This window comes from Gavia stellata, chromosome 4 (assembly GCF_030936135.1).
Source record: "Gavia stellata isolate bGavSte3 chromosome 4, bGavSte3.hap2, whole genome shotgun sequence".
Lineage (NCBI taxonomy): Eukaryota > Metazoa > Chordata > Aves > Gaviiformes > Gaviidae > Gavia > Gavia stellata.
In genome coordinates, this window is record NC_082597.1 from 37,314,585 (window position 1) to 37,326,748 (window position 12,164).

At 41.0% G+C, this 12,164-nt stretch overlaps 1 protein-coding gene across 4 annotated transcripts in view; it reads left to right on the top strand.

Annotated features, from left to right (window-relative positions):
- MON2 (MON2 homolog, regulator of endosome-to-Golgi trafficking) overlaps positions 1-12,164 on the top strand; it is a 77,905-nt gene continuing 65,741 nt past the window's right edge. For all 4 annotated transcript variants that reach the window (XM_059816120.1, XM_059816119.1, XM_059816117.1 and 1 more), the window contains exon 1: positions 1-111. In XM_059816120.1, coding sequence (XP_059672103.1) covers positions 1-111 — 111 coding nt within the window. The remainder of the gene's footprint in view (positions 112-12,164) is intronic.

Below are 12,164 nucleotides of genomic sequence, written 5' to 3' on the forward strand. Positions count from 1 at the left end.
ATGTCCGGGACCAGCAGCCCCGAAGCCGTGAAGAAGCTCCTGGAAAACATGCAGGGAGATCTGCGGGGCCTGAGCTTGGAATGCCGGAAAAAATTCCCCCCTGTCAAGGAGGTGAGGGGCGGGCAGAGCTGAGACGGGCCGGGCCGGGCCGGGCGGCGGGCGCCGCTCTGGAGGGCCCTCCCTCGCTGCGGGGCCCGGCTGGAGCAGAGGCTGCCGGCGTGTCCGTGCCCCCGCGCCCTCAGCCCGGTGAGGTCCGTCGTTCATGGCCGCGGGCTGCCGAGCGCTGTCTGTGCCGAGACGTGGCTTTGCCTGTCGTGGTTGCTCGTGGGTTGTTGTTTTTAATGCGTTATCGAGGGGAGGGGACGTGGGCCGGGCTGGTTCCCCTCAGGGAGCGCGGTTGGGGAGACAGATCATCTGTTGACAGGGGCAAAATGGGGGCAGCGCCGCTTCACCCCCAGCGCCCTCCCGGGGGAGAAGGACGAAGTTTGGCTTGGCTGTCTCGGCATCTTCTCCCGAAACTCGCCTGAGGTGGGCTCGGTGCTGAGGGTTTGGGCGCACCGGCGGGCAGGCACCTAGCGAGTGCCCGGTGGGCAGCGCTTCGGTAGCGGCTGGCCGGTGGGCGGGGAGGGGCAGCCCCGCCGGTGAGGGCCGTGCTCTGCCCCCGCCGGGGCACGGCCGCCCCTCCGGCTGCGGTGAGGGCGCCTGAGGGCGCGGGGCCTCGCAGATCTCCTTTCAGGCCTGTGTCTTACCCGTGTAACGAACGCACACGCTCTCTGAAGTGTGGCTCCCGAGTACGTTGTTTCTCACTGTCGCACATCTGTGTCTGCCGGTGTTAACCGTGTGGATCGCTGGTGATGGCTGGCGTGCTCTGCGATTTTGGGGTTATGTGGCTCTCCAGTGGTATGGTTACAACCATACCACTCTCTGTTGGGAGACAGAGAAGTTTAGGTTACTTTTTTCTCCCTTTTTAAAAATTCCGTTAAACTCATGCCAGCAGGATTGTGTGTTTTATTTTTCAAACCTCAGTTTACTCTGTGTGCAGCTTCAGACTTAAGTAATCTTGATGAGCAGGATTGCTTTAATTGAAGGGCAATCAGAATTTTTCTTTCGAATTTGAAGTGTACATTTTAACCATGTGTTTCTCTAGTGTGTTTAGACAGTCAGTTTAACTTTTTCCCTATCGGTAGTTTATCACTTGCCATTTTAAAAAATATTTTTTCTACGCAATAGTGGGAGGAAAAATACTAATATATTAGCTCGGCAGAACCAGAAAGGTAACTGGGAAAATATGGTAAAGACTCTGTCAGTTTGGAAGAAAGGAATTATGTATGTAATGTGACTTTAGTCCCAATTAAGTGATAGCATGTTTAATGTTGTATGAAGTATTATACACTTTAACAGATGAATTGAAGCTAATGACTGTGCTTGTTTTGAAAGGCATGAAGTGTCATGCTGTAGCAGAGCATGTTACGTACAATTATAGGTTGCAGAGGAATGGCAGTGTGTCTGAGAAATTGTGTGTGGTCACAGAAAAACAAGAGAAAGTTGTGATCAGTTCTGAGAAAATGTGTGTGGTCATACATAAATAAGGAAAAGTTGTGATCAGTGGAAAAGAAATCCAGTGTGTGTTTTTTTGGGGGGGTGGTGCTTCCAGCTTCTCCTGTGTGTTACTGTGTGACTCTGAGTAAGTTGTTTGGTCTCTGAACAAGTTTCCCCACTGTGTCAGTGTTTACTTTCTTCAAGATCTACAAAGGAGATGAGCAATGTAATTCTTAAGCGAGTATTTTTAGTAATGCTTCATTATATTTGCCATGCTGAAGATTAGAGTAGCCACTGCATGTGCAATTCTTGATACTTGTTCAGCATGTTTATAATATTCTTGGGTAAGTATGACTTTTGTGTTGTTCCCTTTTACATCTTGACAGCAATTTGCGTGGCTTACTTCATTAAAACCACTTAAAGTTTTTCATAGTTGTCTGGAGTTTGGGTAGGTTTATGGAATAGTACTGGAAGGTGTTTATAAAGAGGTGGGATTCTTTCTTCTAGGAGTTGTGGGCTCTTACAGAGAAGTCTGATGTGAGAACAGTCCTATAGTAGGATGTATGATACAGTATGATACAGTTGCAGGAAACGATCTTACTTCCTCACTTCTGGAAGCCATTTTTTGTTGTTCTAGTTTTAAAGGAAACGGGGGTCCTTTTCTGTCAAATTGCAACTGCTAAACATGTATTTTAATTGCATGCATTTGGTCTGATCGTGATTAGATTTGGCTAGAGTGATCAGAGGAATGGCATGTTCTTCTTACTGATTTGTAACAGCACCAGCTTTTTAAACCATGTTTAAACAAAGGCTTTTAAAAACAAATTCCTACTACTTACAATCTCACTATTTTATTTGCAGTGTAACTAGGCTATTGTCATCACTACCACAGGCAATGTAATTCATGAGTTTATCTTGAAGCTGATGTGTATGCTTCTATGTCACTTAACAAACGTATTGTATTGTGATAAAGCTATTGAAAAACTCCTAGTCCAAAATTAATAGTTATGAGTTAGATTTGATAGGTACTTTATGAAGGTAAACTGCTTCTAATAATCTTTTTGATTTCTGACGTAATCTAAGATTTTGCTCACAGCTATTTGTTATCATCAGCCATTTCTAAAACAATTTGTCTGTTCTCTTTTTTGATTTTTATATTAATTCAGTTAAAATTCTGCAAAATTAATTTAGCTGATAGGTTTGCTGCTGATAAAAGCGGTAGTGTAGTTCTCCATTCTGCTTGTTGCTCAAATGATTAATTTGAGCAAATCCTTTTTTAATCAATACTGTAAAGTGTTAGAAAGTGATATGATCAGAAAAACAGAGCCTGTTCTTTTTAATTAAAAACTCTATTTAAAGATCTTTCTAATGCATATGTTATTATGAACTAATGCCATATCTATTAGGTAAAGAGAAACAAAACCAATATTAAATGATTCTTTGAACAGGCAGGTAGGTGACAGCTGAAGAGCTTTATCAGATTTTTTTGGGGGGGGGCGGGAGGGGAGGGATGCAGCAGAAAAGGGGACAGCGGGCTGTGGGATTCCACAGACTGTGGGATTTAGACCTTATTCTCAGTTAGGTCTTAAACCCTTTTTGGAAATGGAACTTGAACTCTTCACTGTTTTAAGCATTTTTGTCTCATATTTTTCTAGTACTTCTGAATCTGTAAAGTTTTCTTAGTAGGTCACATTTATGTGGAAATCATGTGGTTGTAAGTTCAGTCACTTAAAACAGTAGATTCTGAGATTTTTGCTGACTTTGATAATCTGTTAAGAAATACTGAAATTACTGAGTTTCTCCCAATGTTAAACTTATGACACAAATATGCAGCACACTTTCTTCCTCTTAGTTAGAAAGAGCTTTTAACTAAGAAATAACAATGTATTGTTGGTCCCAAAGCAATCCATACCTCATCTTTGCTCTGTGTGACAAATAATACCTGAGTAGGATTTTCCTAGGTGGTGCCACTTAATACATTGACAATGGGAGCTGCAGAAAGAATCTGTGGGTTTGAAATTGTGTTGCTGACGATGTTTGGGGATTAACTAATGTGCTAGACTTATTTTTCTAAAGAGTGTGGAGAATACTAGTTACTATTAGACTTCAGACCCATGTCTGTTTGTTGCTAGGTATTTTTGGCTGTTTCTGTTTGATAGGTGGATAAATCTTGTGTGATACTTTCTCAGATCAGTACCGACTACAGAAGTACACTAAGCATGAAAGCTATACACTATGACCAAAGAGTGATTTGGTGGTTATGTCTGTGATAGGCCAAAACTGTTCATGTTGGCAGATGTACAAATAATGACATTGCTGAAAAATGTATTCTTATTTTCACAAAATATTTCCATTTCCCAGTTATAAAAAAATAGATACCAGATGTGATAGAAGCTCTCAGGGCAAGCGTAAATTGAACAGTATCTTTTGGAGCTTGAAATTACAGAGGATGAAGCAGTCTTTGGTATCTGTGTAAGTCGTGCTTATGTTATCTTAAGGACTCTGACTCTTCTAGAAGATAATACCACTTAGCCTTATACGCTCGTTTTCAATGTGATGGGCCCTAAGCTTTGCTCTGTTTTGGAGCATTGTAATGCTTAAATTCTAACTCTAGACTGAATTGTGTGGCACACACATAAAGCTTTATAGACTATCTTAACCTGCTAGTGACTGGAGTTTCAATATCTTGTGCTGGGTGTGTGGGAAGCTGACAGTGTTCTCTTTAGTGAGCTGGAGTAAGAATTTTGTCTTATCACAAAACTGAAAATAGTTTAGTGTGCTAAGTAGGTTACCTGCTGTTTCTTATTACTGAATGAAAATACTGTTCTGTAAGCTGCATCTGATTTGGTTGAGATAATTTCACTGTGTAAGAAACCTTAGAAATACAAGCAGAAGTATTTATATTTAGCAGAAAGAATCGAGTTAAAAGGGAAAATAAGCATACCCAAAAAGTTCTTCTCAGCCTGAATTCCAGTCAGATATAACTCCTTGTTGTTTACACAGATCTAGTCCAACAGTCTCAGCTTTCCAGTAGGCTTGTAGTTTCTATGTTGACTCAGTTTTTTCTTGACTTTTAAATAGCAGTAAAGGCAAAATGAGCTTAAAAAAAAAACACAGGAAAAAAAATTAACTCTTATCCAGCTCCCTGCACAGTTACAGGCACACTTGTGTTGGTAGGAGAGGGGAAGGGAGGGGGCAGGCAGGGACTGCATCCTCCTGTGGCAGGATCGGCTTGGCCTGGCCTAGACCTGTTGTGAGATGGGGTGTGCAGTCTGCTTAGGAGCTGTGTGATGGACTGCAGGTGTCTGTAATGGACTGCAGGTGTCTGTAATGGATTAGGATGTGTGCTGCTGCAGTAATTTGGAATAGTAGGGCTGGAAAAGAAATAGTGTTCAACTTCCTTCAACCTGGAAGAGCAGCATGGTTTTAGCTTTGAGTGCTTTGGTCAGTTGAAGTGCTGTCTTGAGACTCCTGAAGGATAGCTTTTGATAGCCTCTCTGTCCCATTTCTTTTCCAGACCTTTGTTTGAAACAGCAGCATTGCTTTTGTTTAACTGTTATTGAGTTGTGTATGCCTTTGGCATACAGACATATTTTCGAAACTGTATTGTAAATTGACTTGCTGTATCTAGGAAAAATAATAGAATACAACGTTGCAATCTTATTTTCCTTCTTTTATAAGTAACTGTACTTGCAGGCAAGTAGCCTTACAAAATTCTTTGGGTAAAAGTCAAAGAATCCTGATTTGAGTGACGTCTGGATAAAGCAAACTTTAAATTATTTACTTACAGTAGAAGTGTTGTGGGCTAGCAGAGCCAAGAGGTAGGGTTTGCTGTTTCTGAGGGGCTACCTGTTGTGTTCTGTGAACACAGGTTTTATTCATATATTTCTTTCTTTGGATTCCACTCCTGTCTGCACTGAGTGACATATGTGACAGTTTATCCCCTGGGTTAAATCATTCTCATTTTGGAATGATATGCTGATCCTGAACCCATCTTAGGGCTAATGCCAAAAAATTAGTGGGGAAGCTTGTCTTTTTAGGGAACATCTCTGATGTCATTGGGTAGCTGTATGAAAATAAATATGAGGATGTACTGCAAAATTTAAACATGTTAAAAATATGCAGATCAGTTAATTAGGTTTATAATCCCGAAGTGATCATGCAACTGGAAGGAACAGTTAAAAAAACCCCATGTGAATATCATCATCATCATAGAATGATGATGGGTTGGAAGGGACCTTAAAGATCATCTAGTTCCACCCCCCCTGCCACAGGCAGGTACTCATTCCACTACACCAGGTTGCTCAAAGCCCTGTCCAACCTGGCCTTGAACACTTCCAGAGTTGGGGCATCCACAACTCCTCTGGGCAACCTGTTGCAGTGCCTCACCACCCTCATGGTGAGGAATTTCTTCCTAATATCTAACCCAAATCTACCCTTTTTCAGTTTAAAGCCATTACCCCTTGTCCTATCACTATATACCCTTGTAAAAAGTCCCTCTCCAGCTTTCTTATAGTCCCCCTTCAGGTACTGGAAGGCTGCTATAAGGTCTCCCCAGAGCCTTCTCTTCTCCAGGCTGAACAACCCAAACTCTCTCAGCCTGTCTTCACAGGTGAAGTGATCCAGCCCTCTGATCATCTTCGTGGCCCTCCTCTGGACTTGCACCAACAGGTCCATGTCCTTCTTATGTTGGGGCCCCCAGAGCTGAATGCAGTACTCCAGGTGGGGTCTCATGAGAGTGAAGTAGAGGGGGAGAATTACCTCCCTTGACCTGCTGCTCACGCTTCTTTTGATGTAGCCCAGGGTATGGTTGACTTTCTGGGTTGCAGGCACGCACGGCCAGCTCATGTTGAGCTTCTTGTCAGCCAATACTCCCAAGTCCTTCTCCTCAGGGCTGCTCTCAATCCATTTTCTGCCCAGACTGTATTTGTGCTTGGGATTGCCCCCACCCACGTGCAGGACCTTATACTTGGCCTTGTTGAACTTCATGAGGTTTGCACAGGTCCACCTCTCAAGCCTGTCAAGGTCCCTCTGGATGGCAGCCCTTCCCTCCAGTGTGTCAGCCGCACCACACAGCTTGATGTTGTCGGCAAACTTGCTGAGGGTGCACTCGATCCCACTGTCCATGTCGCCTGTTTGTTCTGTAACAGTAACAATATTTCAGAAAATCTGTTGAATGTAGTGCAGTACACAAATCGGAGAAGGCTGAGAAAGAAAACAACCTGCTGAAATGCCTTGTGATTTGAGCATTTGGGTCACTTGATGTTACTAGCATTGAATGTGATAGTACAAGAGAAAATGGCCTCAAGTTGTGCCAGGGGAGGTTTAGATTGGATATTAGGAAAAATTTCTTTACTGAGAGAGCGGTGAAGCATTGGAATAGGCTGCCCAGGGAGGTGGTGGAGTCACCATCACTGGAGGTGTTCAAAAAACAGGTAGACGTGGCACTGTGGGACATGGTTTAGTGGGCATGGTGGTGTTGGGTTGATGGTTGGACTTGATGATCTTACAGGTCTTTTCCAACCTTAATGAGTCTGTGATATTATAGCCTACAGAAAACTTAAACTACACTGAACTTTCCAGATGGGTTAATTTTCAGGTCTTCATAGCATTAGTTCAGAAGGATGCAAATACTGTAGAGTTTTTTGTTTTATTTAATGGGTATTTGCTTAACTAATAATTTGAAGGTTCTTTTGAAATGTAGAAACTATGCTCTGTAAAATGCATATTGTCATAATTAGGCAGCTTGCACTCAAGCGTGTGTTTTGTGCATGTGACTGGAGATTATTCTGTAGCATTCTTTAGTTGCCAGCCCGTAGCTGAGCTGGTAACTTGAAACTGGTGATCCCTAAGACTTCCTACAGTTCCTTCTGTAATTCCTCATCTTTACCAATTGCTGTGTCTGCTAGCTTCATGTTAGGAATCCATGAATTTTGCAGTGTTTTTTATTCAATATTGATCTGTGTACAGTAGTATTTTTTCAAAATTATATTTTAAAAAGTGTACTGTTATGTTTCTAGGGGACCGTCATCTATTCAAATGTGTTCTAAGCTTCAAGATTTATTATAAATCCTAAATTTCATGTCACCATTTTAGTCTTTGATAAGAAATGTCATGTGTTGAAAAATTATTCACATCATGCATATAGACCCAATTTCTCTATCATGTAATACCTTGAAATTTAATGAATGAAAAAAATGAATAAAATTTCTGTATCTCTGTCTATCTGTAAACTTTTCAAGTTAGACTTCAGTGCAGGATTAAGGTGGCTAACTTTGGGTCTCTAAGCTCCTTTCATGGATTGTGCAGGCTTGGTTTGTTATGGAAATGCTGATAATAAGGCCGAATAGCTATTCGGAGGCTCCTGTAGCCAGGGGATTGATTCAGTCTGTCACCTACACATTAGGTATCTCTACCACTTGAGATACGTTAATATTTCTTCCTTGGCATCCAGCAGCTGGTCCAGAATAGCGTGGGTTCTTCTGTTGTCTGCACGTAGTTGTCTTGGATACAGAGGTCTAAGCTTAGACCTCTGTATTGAGCCCCTACTATTGGGTCAGCTGAATTAGCTTAAGGGAAGGCTTTAAGAATTAAGGAGCATTCAGTAAGAGACTAAATATCTATTGTAATGGGAGTCTAAATATTTAAACTTGTGCATATTAATCTCTGATTGAATGCCCATCTGCCTCCTATGACTTCCTGAAGATTATGCAGGAAACCGGTAGCAGAAGTTGGAAATTCTTGGTGACTCCAGGTCTCAACTAGTGCCCAAACTGTTGACCATTGTTTCTTTTTACCAGGTGCGAGACAAACAGATATTGCTGTCTCTGACTGTGTGACTCTGAATATGGCAAAGCCTCAGGAGTTTCCTGGTCCCATCTGTTCTGATCAACAAGTTGAAGGCAAAATTAGTTTGGACTTCAAGTGTAAATTCTCCTAAAGCTTTGAAACAGGGTGTTGGTTTGAGGTTTTTTTTAATGTAGAATGATGATTGTTGTGACAAAAGTATGTAGTGAAAATTCAAATGCTCTATTTCAGTGATTTATAATCAGTTTTATTTTACTTGATGGATCACTCAGAAATCCATTAATGGTAGACATGGTCTCTCTCAAGATATCCGTACACGACATATATATAAATATTATATATATATAAAATACAGTGTGTCTATATATAATTTATATATAATATAATACAATACAAAATACAGGGTACATCCTGATTCCATCTGACTGAGGGAGAGAGAAGTATAACTTCAGAATTTGTTGCTAATTGGCTGTGTTTCTTCTCCATCAAGTCTTGGTTAGCTTTTATTCTTTATGTCTACATCAGTGCTGTTCAGTAATGAGTTGGTTTATGTTACTCATTCTGATTTGTTCTGTTGATTTGTATGTGATGGTTTTTCCAGCTGAGGTGTAATATTTTGATTGTCAAGTGAAAACTCCTGATATTAAATATTTGTATTTCATTATCTTTACCTCCACATTTACGTCAAGTGAGGTACCTCCAGAGGCAACAGCTCTGAAGCAATTTAGATAACACTGGCACCTCTCCTGGCATTATTGATGATTAACCTTCAGGATTCTGAATTGGCTGCTGATACTGCAAACTGACAATTTCAGAAGATTAATGGACCAGAGGAGTAGTCACTCCTGTCAAGTGAAGGAGCACTTTTAATATGAGGGCAACTAATATAGTTGCACTAAAGCTGGAAATGAACAAGGTTGTGTGTTTAAAAAAAACAAACAAAAAACTCCTGCAATATCATAAATCTTTAATTGGTGGAGAAAGTGTATAATAGAATCAGTTAATGCTTTTATTTTTTCTCAAAACACTGGAGCTGTGGTAATTGAGAATGGCACCATCCTTGAGTAGGGCCAAGTCTAGCAGGGTTTAGAGTTTGGTATCTTCAGCTGCTGTTGGGATCGGAAATGTACACTATTGATTTCCTTCATTGAGCACAAGTAGATCGTGATGTAGAATACACTGGAGCAATTTTGCTTCTGTCTCAGGTAGAGTGTGAACAGCTGAAGAAAGTACTTTGTATTTGAATAGAGAATGATGGTCTGTTTGCATTTTCTTGTCTTTATATGCTAAATAAAGGTAATAAAAACAAAACCAGCAAATATATTAATTTCTTGATTTTAAAAAAATAAGTTAATCAGGCTATTCAACAATTCACATAAATCACACATTCCAAGCTTAAAAAATTGGAAAACTGTAGCTGGTTTTATACTGAAGGTTTTGTGATAGTGAAAGTGGTTTACCAAAATACAATTTTCAATTTATAGGAAAATTAATATTTTACCATGATTGCTAAGATTCTGTGGAAGAAAAATTACAGTGAGAAACTTGTGCAGGAATTGTAGAATATGAAATGATTTGAAAGGAGCATTATTGCTTTCAGCATTCCCTGCTTGCTTTTTCTACTTGTACATATATCCAGGATGGAGCACACATCTGAACAGCGATTGCAAACTGCTTCATGTTCACTACAGCCTCCCTTTAGGAAGCTGTGGACATTAACAAGCCCTCCCCTTATTCTTGTCTTCTTCAGGCTGAATAAGTGCAGCTCTCGCAGCATCTCCTTATCTATTGTTCTCTATCCCCCAGCTGCCTTGGTAGACCTCCAATGAACTTGCTCCATCATGTCAATGTCTTTCTTGCACTGGGGAGGCTAAAACTGGCCATGTTACTCCAGCAGCAGTCCCACAAGAGCCAAAGAGAGGGAAGGACTCCCTTCCCTTGACCTGCTGCCTGTGTTCTTGCTAATACAGCATGCAGTTGGCCATCTTTGTTGCAAGGGCTCACTTGCCGGCTCTTGGTTCCACTTTGTTGTTCACCAGGACCCTGGGTCATTTGCTGCAAAGCCAGCCCACAGCCTGTACTGGTGCATGGGGCTGGACTTTGCATTGGTCTTTGTTGAACTTCATGAGGTTTGTACCAGCCCATTTCTCAGCCTATTTGGGTTCCTCTGAATACAGACATACACCCCACGCCCCCCTAGAATCTTGAACAGTACCCTGGATTTTATATTTGTCCACAGACGCTATGCCTTTATCCAGGCTGCTAATAAAGATGTTGAATGATATTAGCCCCAGTATCCATCCCTGAGGAGCACTGCTAGTAACTGGTTACCAGCTGGACTTTATACCATTTGTAATGACCCTTTCAGCCAATTGTCCACCCACTTTACTGTCCACTTGTCCATATCTCACCAATTCGACTATAAGGATACAATTGGAGATATCATCAAAGGCTTTGCTATAGTCAACGTATAAAATATGTAGTGTTTTCCCATTACCCACACAGCCCATCATCTCATTGTAGAAGGCAGTTAGGTTGGTGAGGCTCATACTAAATTCATATTAGCTGTTCCTAGTTATCTTCTTGTCCTGCGTGTGCCTGGAAGTGGCTTCTGGAAAGATTTGTTCCATAACCTTCCCAGGGAGTGACGTGAAGCTGACTGGCCTGTAGTGCTTTGAATGTTTTCCATGCCCTCCCTTGAGATGTGTGTGGTCTTTACCTCTCCCCAGTTATCAGTAACCTTCCCCACTCACCATGACCCTGATAGAGGGTGGCCTTTCAATGACATTGGGCCTTGGGTGCACGGGCTTGTATGTATCCAGTTGACTTAAGTACTTGGTTCATGTACTCCCTGCCTGTATCTCCCCTTTACGGTAGGTGGTGTTCCATTCCCAGAGACTCTGCTGGCAGGCTTTGCTCCAAGCCAGTAGAATGTGAGCAAGCTCTAATTCAAATATATTAAATCATTCAATATAATAAATCCCTGTGAGTGCACAGTGCTGTCAGATCAGAACTGGCATTTTACTGGTTTAAATCACAGGTAGAATGAGCATATATAAAAGAGAAGGTTCTGTGTAGGGATCATACTCCTGGAGAGGAAGATAAAAATACGGAAGGCAAGTACAGTGCTTTTTCACACAAATGTGGTATGCTCGAGTTCTTTCATGAGGTTGATTTAGTGTGGAGCTTTTTGTGAGTGTGTCCTTTTCCACATAATAGTTTAGCAGTACAGTAATGGTCCAGAATGTGCTTTTGGAAAGCAAGCCAGAATAACAATGAAGTGAAACTGTACTTTATATGGGAGGTTCTCTTGTCTAAACTATTGGATATAGGGTTAGTGTTCCAATTGGAAAGCCAGATAATGATGAATAGAAAAAAAAAAGCTCTTTTTATTTCATGTAATAGATGTGGAAGTGACCATGGATGATATATATTACTCTCATCCAATCTTAGTAAAAGGTTGGCAAACAATGTAATGTAAATACCAACACAGACCATCATTCCTGAGAGCATTCCTGCATGCTTTTCTTTTTAGAAGAGAGAAATCAAAAGCTTGTGTAGTAAGAGCTGCAAACCTTACAGCAATTTTGGTATCTCTGGAGATAGTAATTTGCTCTGAGTGTACAATTGAAACACAAATGGTCATTCAAATATTAATGGTGGAAATTCTTTATTTTATTACTTTTTTGTAACAATACTATAACATTTAGAAGTTCATACAAAAATATATTTGAAGTTAGATCAAGCCTTAGTAGAAATAAGCACATGCCTGTTTGTTACATTAAATATCTTTATGTGTATATATAATTTTTGGTTTT